Raw genomic sequence first — 13634 nt, forward strand, 5'->3', positions numbered from 1 at the left:
TTTTTACACCGAAACATTTAAGTACTGGGATACTTGAAAAATTACACTTTTTAAACTTGGTCCCTGATGAAGTACTTAAATATAACTGAGAGGAGAATATAATTCTACATTATTTTATTAAATTATTTATTTTTTTATTATTATTTAGGGGATGTTATGGTCATGAAAAACCTGGAAAAGTCATGGAATTTGCAGTTAGCAATTTCCAGGCCTGGAGGAGTTTTTGGAAACTATACCCTGAAAGTTTTTGGAAAAGTCATGGAAATTGGATTCACAAACCTGTATAATAACACATGATGTGTTCAAACACTGTCATAAATTTGAAAATCAAACGATAATTTCTGTTTTTATAATAATAATAATATCAAATCTTGTTTATAGAGCACTTTTAAACTGAAGGACAAAGTGCTTGCCAAAGATTTTCAGAATAAAAATAAAATGTCAGAAACTCGTGTCGCCCCTCCCCCACCGCCTTTTGACAACCAAAATGAAGAATGTGAAGAACGCTGGAGCACAAATATTAACAGCACAGCACACACGAACAGACGGGGCTGCAGGTACAAAACATACATGAGAAATTAAATAGTTAAAATGTAGATATGAGATTTTAGCTCATATAAGCAGATATAATTTATAGTTTCTGGCTGATAATTTGTGTCATTTTAAAATTCACTTCCCTACTCCTCCACCTACATCCTACTATCTCCCACCCTCTTTTTTTGTTTTGTTCAATCAAAGAACGAAAAAGAGGGAGACACACGAATAAAGTTAACCAATAACGAGATTTAGTCATCAACAAAGTAATCAATAAGTTAACTGTGTTGCACGGTTAGGAGAAATCTGGAGTGTAGACGGGTGAAAAAGGGATAAAAACAAATTATGAATCTCATACTTTTTCTTTTCACTTTTAGCATGTTTGACGGCTGCCCTGACAAAGTACTGTTGCATGCAGTATGCACACAGTCTTCATAACACCGAGCCCTGAACTTTGACCCTCTTTCCCAAATATCCGAGCGTGGTCAGAGTGCACACCGGGCCCAGCTGCGTCCCATGATGGCACTGACTGGGCTCGTTAAGTCAGCAGAGGAACCACAGAGCGGCCGTCACAGGTGCATTCATTAAGCGGCAGCAGGTAAACTCTCTGACATTCGTCATTTAAACGTCAGGCTGCAGCTGCAGGATCAGCTCTCAGCGATACTCATTTTCTGTTCCTCGTGCACAAAACTGAGCTGAAACTTTTTTGTGCTCTGCTGCCCTCACTTTGGGTAGCCTTCAAAAAGGTTTGAGCAGGGTTCCCACAGTCATGGAAAAACCTGGAATAGTTATGGAATTGCACAATCTTGTTTTCCAGGCCTGCAAAAGTCATGGAGTGTTGAATAAATCATGGAATTTTGTTGTGTGTAATGAAATGATTTGTTAATGTAAAAAACTCTTTTAGGGGAAATACTGACACCATCAACGGCGATTTTTTTTTTTTTAGAAAAACTTTTTTTTCTTTGTTTCTCTCTTTTTTTTTTAAATTTCTATAAAATTTTTTGCTTATAGAATTTTTGGCAATTTTAAAAGAAAAAATAAAGTTGTTTTTTTTATTTATATTTTTTAAAGAACCATGCCTTCCACAAGGCTTCTTGATTTTTTTTGACAATTTTTTAAAGAAAAAATGTTGTTACATTTTTTCTTTAGAATTTTTAAAATTATTACTATTTTTCCCTGTAGGTCTGAAAGGCATTTTTCTTAAAAAATCACCAAAAATTACACCATTCATCAAAGTCTGAAAGTGTAATAACAGAAATTATTGCTGGATTTTCAAATTTCCGATGGTCCCTGAACACATCACGTGTTACTTCAGAGGTTTGTGAAACAATATTCAAGGACTTTTCAAACTTTTTTTGCCATTTGCACATTCCATGACTTTTCCAGGACTGTATGAACCCCGTTTCATTTTCTCTATCAGAACCTTTTGAAACGCAATAATACTTTTTTTCAGAGTTTTATGTCAACGTGTAACTGAAGAAGCGTAGCAGTGATCGACGTTACCTTGACCTAACATCTGACTTTGCCTCGACGCACAGGTCAAAGGTCAGAGGAAAACCTCGTGTTGTAATTACGTGTTGTCCTCTGGCAGCAGTGACATTTCTGAACCTCATGACTGTTGAGACGCAGCCCCGCTTCGTGCCGCTCTATTCTTAACCCTCACATGCCGACACTATTCCTGTCCCGTTCAGCGTGAAGCCTCCTCTGCAGCAGAGTCAGAAAATAAACAAACATCAGTCAGGGCATTTTTTGTTGAAAAAATAAGTTTATAAATCATGCAGTCGGTATATCTTTCTGAAGTCATTTAACACAAACAACATTTTCACAACAGTCCTCGTCCCCGTCCCGTGAAACACACACACACGCCGTCTTCTTTGAGAGCAGAGTAAAGGTCTTTCTAACATCATGATCTTCAAACCAATATTTACACTTAAACTAAGTAATAAATATGATAAAATGAGTATGTTTAAAAACAAAAAGATAAATATGCTGCCAGTCGGCCAGGAGGCACTCTGTGAGCGGCGTGGGGTCGGACAGGCGGCTTCACCGTGTGACAGTTTGGGCCCTTTGTATTAACAGTGGGTTTGTTTACATGCTAGCTTAGCATTTTGCATTGAATAATAACACCTCTATACTGCTGATATTGCACACTTTGCTGTATAATTTAACTCTTATGTCCAGCATTGCTCCCTTAATAATGACAAGAGCACAGTTTATGTAACATAAAGAAGAAGAAAAAAAGAAACCGTTCCCTACTAAAGCAAAAATTACGGAAGCCAAGAGCGGTCATACTTGCATTTTTTTAAAAAAGTTTTTTTTTATAGTTGTTACCTCGAGATCGTGCGTCAATTATTTTGTCTTAGGGCTGCCATGATATCACTTTTTCACCACAAAATTACTGTGGCCGAAAGATTTCATGAACGATATTGTGATTATCTACAGAAAATTCGGAAACTTTTTTTGGTAAATAAGTTACTCTCAATAAGTGTACAGACGTGGAAAGAGACACAAAGCAATAATGCAGTGATACTCAACCAAATCTGGGTGCTGGGTGGCCCCCCGATGATTTTCTAATTCACAAAAAAAAAAACAAAAAAACTGACTGATAATGTATTTTAATGTTAATAAGGTGCAAGAATGCATTTAAAAACTACAAAAAATAACTTGTGTGTAACGTGTCGACAGGATTCCCCAGATCCCTGACAGAGGTCTAATTAATATATTAATTAGGAATTTTTATTTGAAATTGGCCCCCAGTCAAAGCAAGTATTCCTGTAATAACAGGAACACAAGGCGCTGGATTACTTTGGATATTGAAATATTTACATAATATTATCATATATGTATTATCAATGTGATGTTAATATTTCATTTTTTAAATATGCTGCTTATTGTCAATACCGATATATTGTGACACCACTATTTTGTTGTCTCAAGATATCAGCTTGTTTGCTTATTATAAAAGGTAACCTTATGTCAATTCTCGAAAAAACAAAAGGCCAATTTAATGAAATTATTAACTTGTGATCTCGAGATCAAGCAAGGCCGCTCTTAGCTTCCATACAAATGAAAATCAGCACACTTTAAAATGGGAGCTATTCCTGATAGTTTTTACACTGATATTAAGTGTTTTAATTATATGAGTAATCATATATAAATTGTGAGAAAATGATTTTTTTTTAAATTTAACTCATAATCTTAAGATATCAGCATAAAAATGCAAGAATGACAGCTCTCAGCTTCCGTAGAAAATAAAAGTTCAGCACCTTTTAAAAGGCGAGTGTATTCCTGATAGTTTACAGTACATTTAGTACATCTATCCGCAGTCATTTGTACACAATCCTAAATGCACGTTTCCACTGACAGCGTCTAACCTGCATCTGCCCTTTATTCTTATAATATATTCTCATTATATACAGATATGCGGTGACACGGTGGAAGTTTAATGTGTAACTGTTCAATCGCGTCGCGGCTTTGAAATCACTTTGACTTGCGGAGTTTTGAAGCACGAGTTTAAACATTAATTTTCAGTTGCTTTGTGCTCTTCATACTCAAGTAGTCACAGAAAAGGTTTTAATAGCTTGTGCTTGAATCATCACGTCATCTGTGCCGAGCAAAAGCATCGCTGGCCTCACTTTGACCTCTGTAACGTGATGCGTACGTAATCGCTCGACTCGACTGTACGCTGCAACGTTTCAGAAACTCATTGCCATTGTGAGCTGTTCTCTTTAGCCTCCTGCACTGCTTTAACCAGCGTTTAGTGGATCCAACACCCGACTCTTCTGGAGCTGCAACTATTAATCAGTTAGTCAGCAACTGTTTCATATAATCAATTAATCTTTCAATCAATCAGCAGGTGCCCCATGTATAGAGGCTGTGTCCTCGCCACAGCGGTCGCAGGTTCGACTCTAACCATGTCCCTTTACTGCATGTCATCCCCACTCTCTCCCCCTTTAATACTTAAACTGTTGTCTCCAATAAAGGCAAAAAGCCCCCCCAAAAATGTAAAAAAAAAAAAATAAAGGCAAAAAATCTTTGTTTACAGCTTTTAAAACGTGATAATTTGTTGCTTTTCTTTGTCTCATATGACAATAGACAGAATATCTCCAGGTTTTAGACTGTTACATTTCACTGGAATTGTACCTTATATGATTTATTTTTCAACAAACAAATTGATTTACAGATTGATACTCGGATGAAAGAAGCACATTAAAAAACCTGTCATCTATTTTTGAACATTTCACCGACTAAACAATTACATCTGTGATAAAAACTATTGATAGTTGTAGCTAAACTCTTCCCAACACTCAACAGAATTTAAAAACTGCAGATAAAAGGGTGTAACGACCTGCTCATCACTTACAGTTACTTCACTTTCTCAGTCATCACGCCAGAGTCAAGCTCCCGCTGAGTGCTGACTAATCCGTCCCCGCTGGAGTCAGGAGCTGACTCACACACGCGTAAAGGATCACTGAGATTACAGCTGCACCTGCACACGTCGACCTCGGACGACTGTCTGACACCGGAAGCTCTTTCTGCTTCACCGCTGGAATCTGAATTGTTTTGCATTTTCCTAAAATCTGCACAGAAACTATTTTTTTCCACGCACTCTTACATGGAGCTTGAGAAAGAAACATTTCACATCATTCAAACTGACGATTTACAGTACACGCCCAATTTATGCGACAGCTTCACTTAAACTTGTGTCTGCAATTGTCAGGGGGAAAAATGTTTTTTCAATTCTGTTCGGTGTTTCTTTTTTTGGTCACCTTAGGTTGAGTGATGGAGAACACCAGTGTCTAATCATTCATGAAGGATTTAGTCATTAAAAAAACCCTCATGCTAATTTTCGGGGCCGGTGTGTGTTGGACTGCAGAGCACACATCTTTTCTTTCTCTCCTTCAACTTAAAAAAAAGCCTCATCTGCTTTGTTTTTTCCCAACATGAGCAGCATTATCCGCTACACAACCTGTAAATCTGTTCTTTCAAAGATTTTTTAGTGTCTTTCTGAGGCAGGTTTTTAAATTAAAGTTTGTTGCATTGGTCCCAAAATGCTGGTTAGAGCAGTGCTGATGTTTACAGATGTGATGACACACTCGTGTTAACCTGCAAACTGAGGTTTCACAACAAAGCGCCGAATAAGTTCTGATAATGGAAATGAACTGAAATGGACACAAGTCTGCATGTGTTTTTAGCACCAAAGTGAAAATGAGCCGCTGGATTCACGTCGGTTATAAAAATAATGAATCTGTCGGGAATAAACTTGGTCGCTGGTGTGAGAAAGGCACGGCAGTTTTCAGTTAGAACACAGGTAGTCTCCTCTTCCTCTCTACACTCGCTCGCTCCTTTTTCTTTCTGACGTTGTCATTTACGTTTGTGTATCGGCGTTTGTGTAGCGCTACGTGTGGTGGACCTCGTGGAACATGAGCTCGCGAGGGATGGCCGTCTCGGCGCCGTATACCTTGGAGGTGCGGCGCTCAAACGCAGAAACCATCTGCTTCACCACCTCGTCAAAGAAGACGTGCGCTAGCTGGGAGTGAAGGAGGGAGCGAAACTCGAAGGAGATCTGAGGATGGAGAGAGAGAAGAGTTAGCAGCTGCATTTCATTCAGGGTACGTTTGAGGCAAATTTAAAAGTCCACACATTCTCTGAAACCACCATCGATACTCCTCGATGTTCTTTTTCATAACTATATAACAGCTTTTTAAAATATAGATTATTAAAAAAATTATTACTTCAAAACAAGAATAGAACTAATTATTTAAACATAACATACGGGACTGGGGAGGGAGTTATGTTTTCTTATTTTGGCTTAAGAGTAGAAATATACAGCTTTAAATGGTTGTATTTTATATTTATTTTACCATCAATTTTTAAAGAAAACATGCCTTCCAAATCCGCAGGCTCTCAAAAAAAAGTTGTCATTTTCATTTTCTCTTACAAAATTTTTGGCATTTTTTGTCAAAATTGTGTCAAAATTTGTCAAAAAATTTGATTTTTTTTTACCATTCATGCAACCAGAAACAGTAAAACGAGAAATTAACATTGAATCTTCAAATTTGCGACAGTCCTTGAACACATCATGTGGTGTTATACAGGTTTGTGAAACAAAATTTAATTTTCCAAAACTTTCAGGGTAAATTCACTTTTCCAAAGATCATTCCTAGAATTTATTGCTATTTGCAAAATCCATGACTTTTCCAGGTTTTCATGACCATATTAACCCTGTTAATAGCAAAAATACACGATTATACACACACACACACACACACACACACACACACACACACACACACACTCACACACACAGTAAAGGTCAAACTACAACCTTTAAACATGTTTGACGACTACAGTTAGCACATGACGTCTACTTACAGAAAAGTCCACAGTGCAGGTGCGAGGATATCCGGGGAGGCCGGGGCTGAAACGCCAAACTGTCTCCAAGTGGTTGAACAGTTTACCATCTGAACAGGACGCCTGACAAACAGCATAATATACAAATGAATCACAATTAGTTCACTGCAAAGAGCAAGAAAATAAGAGACTAACTTTATAAGTTTATAATCTAGCAGCTGTTATCACTTTCTGTTTTATCGACGTTAATCTTGATGCCATTAATGCATCATTTTTTAATTTCTCTTTGACACTTTTATTTGTCCTTTTCCGTGGAAACAAGACCTGAGAAACACTGCCAGGCATCGAGAAAATAATCATATCTGGATAACAGACGTGCTACGTAATGGGTTGTAAGCATGAGGCCTATTACAGTACTTGATATATTACATATCATTTATCTTAATCAGCTAAACAGACAGCAAAAAAGTAGTAGTTAATTTAGTATTTTAGTAGTTTACAGAAGTTTTAAAGGAGATTTCAAATTATTGAGAAATATATCATGTATCATGATATAGCCTAAAAATATTGTGATGTTATTTTAAAGCCATGTCACCCCGCCCTACTTCCAACCAAATCGCCTTAAAGCCCCACTTTCTCTTTCTCTTGTTTCCGTCCTTCTCTCCCCTGTGCTTTCTTTCTTTCTGTGCTTTCCTGCCACAGTGCCATTTAAGCATGAGACAATTCACATCAGTTTCATTTAAATAAATAAATAAACGTTTATTTGGCGAGAACCCAACCTGATTCAAGCCCAAGAAAACAGTAAGAAATTAAGAATTAAATGTGAGCAAAGAATCAAACCTCAAACTGCATTTAGCAAACATGGGCTGGGCTGCAGTACCTCACCTTGACCAAGTGGGGGCGCACTGAGGTGACGAGGGAGGTGTAGCTCTCCATCACAGGTGGGAAACCCACAGCTAGTTTGGCCTTGCAGAATCCGGCTCGCTTGAACACCACATCGGACTTCTTACACCAGGGGACAAAGAGGCGGTAGTTTTCCACTCCGGCCACCACCTCGTACATCTCCTGCATGGAAAACCTGCAGAGTCAACGGACGGACAGGAGAACATCCGTGAGCTCTCAGAGTGGCACGACAGGAAGCAGGAGAAGGTCAGCAACTGTGACATAACGTGAAATACCAAACAAGGCCGGCACCGCGCAAGAATCATGACCCAGTTTGAGTCTGAAGTAGGTCAGTGAGGAACAGAGAGCGAGGGAGAGAGGAGACAAACAGAGAGAGGTGGAACAAGCACAAAGAGATAAAAAAAAAACCAAACAATAAATGAAACATAATAAAGAAAAGATGCAGTGAATAAGATGCAGAAGGAGACTGTTTCCCCCACCGTTACATAACCGCCTCACTCCAGCTGAGGGGAAAATAGCTGCAGCCGCTTGCGTCTATTTATACAGCAGATTTAGTGATTATGACCTCTCTATGGGACACAGGAGGACATTTAGTGCGTCACACACAAACACACGTAAAGCCTCATGTAGGGCACCGACATTACAACCATTATTCACACAGTGACTTGTGATTTATGAGGGCTGCGACTGGAAACACGACTTAGAAACCCATATACCTGCATGCATGCTGCACAGAGCAATCGCAGACTCAACTCTGCCAACATCACAGGGCCTTTATTTTTTTGTTTGTCTTTCAGTTGAATTATCTTTTAAGTTCACGGTTAAAACGTTGTTTTTAAGTTCAATAAAAGCATGATGAATCAAAAGTTAGAGTAATCATGTTAAATAATCTGATGAAATGTCAAGGATTGGAAAAAAAGAAGGAGACAGTAAAGATATGATAAAAAAAAAACTTTCACTTTCTACATCACAGAAGCACGGACTCACCCGATGATGCGTCTCTCAGAGTACTCCTTCCTCTTGGAGAAGGAATCGGCCAGGTTGAAGAAGCTACGGGCGGGTAACGCCACGCCACGCCCGGGCATGGCTGCACCGAGGAGGGGCGGTACACGAGTCATCAGGATCCCACATGACGACAAATATCTGAACACAAGACAAGTAATACAAAAAATCAAGGTGAGGATCCAAATCAATACTCTCATAAACCCCAAACACACGAAATTCCAACACGAAATTCCGTTTGTTGTTTCTTTTGATATTTTTGGATAATAGGTTAAACCTTTAACCTTCTGTTAACAACCTTTTATTCCTGGAGAACTAGATACCTTACCTTGAAGGCCTTCCTGCAACACCTGCCATGCATTTGTCCTTTAAATTACATGAGTCACAGATGCCAGTGAATCAAAATGGAACAAGGTCAAAGGTCAACATTAACTCTGGAGACCTCAAACACTGTAGAGCTGAACCAGCAGGGCTGGCTCGACGCTGTTTTGTGCCTGCTTGTCTACATTTCAAATATGTGTGTGCGTTCTGTTAGGCCTGGGGGGAGAAGTGACAGAATTAGGTCAGGTTTCTTTCTTTTGCAAACTTTCTACTGAACCAAGTACAGAAATCAGCGTCCTGCTGAAAAACATGCAGTTAATACTGAGAAGCTGACATTCAACTAGTGAAAGGCGACTCTCTGTGCTTCAAGGTTTTAACTTTTAATTTTAAGTTTTAGTGTCAATGGCAACACCTGGGCTGATGAGGTGTCAGTTTAATGGGATGAAGGTAAAAAGAATTACTGATAACGACAACCAGTCATGGTTCCTAAAATTTAGGCAAGGCAAATTTTAAGGCTTTTAAAAAGACTTTTTAAAGCCACCAGAAATGACATTTAAGACCAATTTTACAATGATCAAAATTGGGGAAAAAAACATGAACTGACATCAATTACTTTTCCCAAATATGTATTCTAATATTAAAGATGACTTTTTTTGGTGCCATTAATGGGAGACGCATTCGGTAAATTAAAGGCTACATTTAAAAAAAACAAAACAAAACAAAAGACATTACTAATTATTTTCATATTTTACAAAGCAAAAATCATAAAATCTTACATCCCATGTTTTAACATTTTTAAGACTTCTGAAAGATTGATTTAAGACATTTTAACATCAGTAACGGCTTACATTTTGATTGATGTATTTTTGATGCCCTTTAAGACTTTTTAAAGATACGCGGGAAACCTACAATCAGTACGTTTCCATGATGTTAGAAAAAGTCGAATTTTTGTTAATTTGGACAAATTTGGACAAAAACTAGCAATCTGAAAAGGTAACTGAAAACTTGTGACTGAAATTGTCGCAGTTTTCTTCGCATTTTAATCAGATAAACCATTAATCAATCAATAAAATAACAATTAGTTTCAATTCTACCTTCTGTTCCAAAGTGCTGCTGCAGCACTAATTAATAGGGATCAATGAGATCATGGCAAAAGCCTGAGTCAGTTCCTCTGTGACACCATGAATGGGAGGACTCTGCTAATCCCGGATTGGTAAAAAGTAACTTGTAATCTCCACAGAAGATATTAAGATATAAATCAACTGCTGTCCTGCAGCAGAGGGGCGCGTCAGGCGGTTTGATTTGTCCATTGTGCCTGGCTGTCCTCCACAGCACCTGTGGCACCCAGTGCCACAATGTCCCTGGCACCGGATGGTTTGGAAGCACATCTCTAAGGGCATGCGTTTGGATTTAAGCAGCCTTTATGTCACCAAGTAATATAATGTGACAACATAAATGTCATCATCAACTTATGAAACCTATTCTGTGCTTCTCGTGATGCACTGCTTCATATTCCTGCTCCAATACCGTCTGCTTCAAAGAGAGCCCGTTCACTACAACCCGAAATGGGATCCAGCTGACACATGGCACTGACCTCAAACTGCCAAGTCCATGCAAGTGAATGGGAGCAGCAGTGAAGAGTGGCGGTTAAAAACGTCAGAGCAAAGACGGAGGACAGTGTGCACCAAACTAGGGGTCGACAGATTATTGGCCATGCCAATTATTGGGACCAATATTTGGCATTTTGCCGATTATCTGTATTTGGATTTTATTTTAATAAGCGCTGCTAAAAAGGCAGTCTGTAATGCATGCACAGACAGTGTCAGCACAGGAGGACTTTAACTTTATAAAACCTCAGTGAGCTATTTTATTCAGTTATATTTTAATTAAATTTTCACAGAAGTTTATAAAAAAGTTGCAGGGAACTTGCCTGTATATGATGTTGAAAGTTTCAGTTTTAATTAAACATTTGCTAAAAGCATTTAAACAAAGTTTTGCAATGGAGTTTGTTAAATTCCAGATTCTAAATTTCGATAGAAATATTTTCATTTTTACTGTAAATACATAATCAAATCATTCCAAATATCAGTTATCGGTCCTATTAAGTATTGATAATCAGTATCGGCCCTGAAAAAAACAATACCTGTCGACCCCTACATCAAACACCAACAGAGTGCAGATGCAGGACAAAAGGGTAGTTTGTACACTGAATATTGCAAGATCTCACAACTATAATATAGTACAATCTCAGCAAAGACTTTCCCATATTAAGTTTTTGGGAGTGTGCAAGTACCACTCTTTTTTTGAGAAACACCTCTAAGTAATTTACCACCTTCTGAAACATTGTGTCTGAGGCTGACTTGGATTTCAGTGGTTTTATGTTACTAACAACTGTCAGCCAGCATAAAAAACACCTTCCTCTGTGGGATTTTAAACCCCAGATAAGAATGTGTGTCAAGAGATAATGCAAATCACCATGCAGCTGATGCATTTGTAGCAGCTGTTAAAAAAACACTCCTTACATGTAGCTATATCCATAACTTCCCACTCTGACACAGACTATAGAAGGTTAAGTCGCAATAGTGGAAAATAACTAGTACATTTAAGATACTTACTCTACTATACCCTATTATTTCTACTTCCTGCAACTTTTACATCACAACATTTCAGGGGAAAATATTACACTTTCCTCCACTACATCGATCTAACAGGTGAAATTACTGCTTTCTTTGCAGTTTTAAACTTTACATTTAAATCATGCTATCAGTTGATAAAATATTATGCAATAAAATAGATTACACTACGTAAGAGTATGCTGAGTCGTTAAAAATAACTCAACTACAAAAAAATTTGCTGTTTGCATATCGAGATTAGGAGCATTTTGATGAAAATACATTTGTACAATTTTGATTGCAGGACTTTTACTGGAGTATTCTTGTTGTGTGGTAATACTATATTTGATTATTGTACATAATATAAAAGGTTTTATCTGAACGCTGTGTTCAGCTGTTGTCAAACTGTGATTTCTCTGTTTGACTTGAACTGAAAACAGGCTTAAGTGACTTACTATGATGCTGGAGTAATCTTAAGTGGTAGAAATATATTATATGACAGACAACAAGCAGGACATATGATAATGTTAGTTCGTTGTTCTGAGGTGTAGCCAACATTTTGCTAAGTTATTTAACAAGTCAGCAGTGGTGGAGGAAGTATTCAGATCATTTACTTAAGGCTAAGTACTAATGCCACACTGTATAAATAATCTATTACAAAGTAAAAGTCAAAGTAAAAGTAAAAGCATTGAAACGTTACTTCGTTAAAAAAAAATGTACGGAATGTGCTTTAAGTATAAAAAGTAAAACTACTCAATTCTGATTTTTTTTTTTAATAATGATAATTATGATGAAAATAATAAATTTATTAATGAAATAAATAATTAAAAGGAAAAAATAGAAAATCGTCAAATTTGTTATGCTGGAACGGCATTTTTTGTATCATTTTTGCACGACATATGGCTTAAACAGTCAGTAAATGAGTTACCAACAAATTCTCTGTCAATCAACTCTCCGAATAATCGACTAATTATTTCAGCTATGCTTGGTAACATACATATAACAAAATATGATATTTTAAAAGCGTTTTGTATGTTTTGATTGCAATATCGCAACTTGTACAGTTACAACAGCTGTCAAATATTGTAGTGAAGTTTAAAGTACATGATTTCCCTCTGAAATGTAGTAGAGCAGAAATAGGATGTGGCATGAAAAGTACTCGAGTAAATTACACGTAGGCACACCTTAAATTTTTACCTACATTTCGTTACATACCACCACTTACAGTTAGCATATTTGTTAGCCTTAAAAAGCGCGTGTTTCAAGTGAGGCTAATAAATAAAATAAGGTCCATAGATAGTTATGTTAACAGTTTAATGTGTAACATGTTAACCACGAAACAAAAACTAACTGAATATCTACGGTGCTAACGCTGCTGTACGTTAGCTCGTTGGTTATTGTCTTAGGTGTGTCGCCTCCTTATATTTTCCAGTTTTAATCGAGATGTACACGATCAAATACTTTACCTTACTCTGTTTCTGGTCTGTATTTCCCGGCTGGCTGTCGTCGGTAACTGTTTAATGCACTCAGCTACTTTTCTCAGGCTCCGGCTGCCTCTCGCCATCGTCTCTTTCTTTGACGATCTCTTCGCCTGACAAGCGAGCAGCAGCGCCCGGAGGGTTGTCCCGCCCCCTGATGTCACGCACTCGCTAAATATCGGCCTGCCATTGGATGACCCGTACCGCGCTGAGCGTTTTCATTGGTCAGTCTTGTGGTTCGTCAACCGACTATACTGACGTTCGTGCTCCGCGCGTGCACTAACGCGCACAAGCAGGAATGTCACGAGATGTTGGCTCATATTTCTCTGTCGAGTTCAGTCAACTTTAGGGTCACACGCACACGTTATTTTGGGCCAGTTATAGTATTTTTCTATATAGTATATATAGTATAATACTGGTAATAGAATAG

General features: G+C 37.8%; 1 protein-coding gene across 1 annotated transcript; it reads right to left on the bottom strand.

Moving 5' to 3' along the window:
* Positions 1-4660: 4660 nt before the first annotated feature.
* On the bottom strand, positions 4661-13327 carry coq10b (coenzyme Q10B). The gene is made up of 5 exons (XM_042495311.1): positions 13193-13327; positions 8779-8934; positions 7774-7966; positions 6910-7011; positions 4661-6100 (listed from the first exon to the last, which is right to left on the bottom strand). The coding sequence occupies exons 1-5, from the start codon at positions 13288-13290 to the stop codon at positions 5933-5935; spliced, it is 717 nt and encodes a 238-aa protein (XP_042351245.1). The 5' UTR covers positions 13291-13327; the 3' UTR covers positions 4661-5932.
* Between the last annotated feature and the right edge of the window lie 307 nt (positions 13328-13634).

Source organism: Plectropomus leopardus, chromosome 10, assembly GCF_008729295.1.
Source record: "Plectropomus leopardus isolate mb chromosome 10, YSFRI_Pleo_2.0, whole genome shotgun sequence".
Taxonomy (NCBI): domain Eukaryota; kingdom Metazoa; phylum Chordata; class Actinopteri; order Perciformes; family Serranidae; genus Plectropomus; species Plectropomus leopardus.

Bases quoted from the DNA above. Each gene is read 5' to 3' on its own strand.
- coq10b (XM_042495311.1), bottom strand. From the start codon at position 13,290: ATGGCGAGAGGCAGCCGGAGCCTGAGAAAAGTAGCTGAGTGCATTAAA. The intron at 7,967-8,778 runs GTGAGTCCGTGC...TTGACTCTGCAG, and splicing joins TCTGAGAGACGCATCATCGG to GTTTTCCATGCAGGAGATGT. The intron at 7,012-7,773 runs GTGAGGTACTGC...GCTGTTTGTCAG, and splicing joins TGCGCCCCCACTTGGTCAAG to GCGTCCTGTTCAGATGGTAA.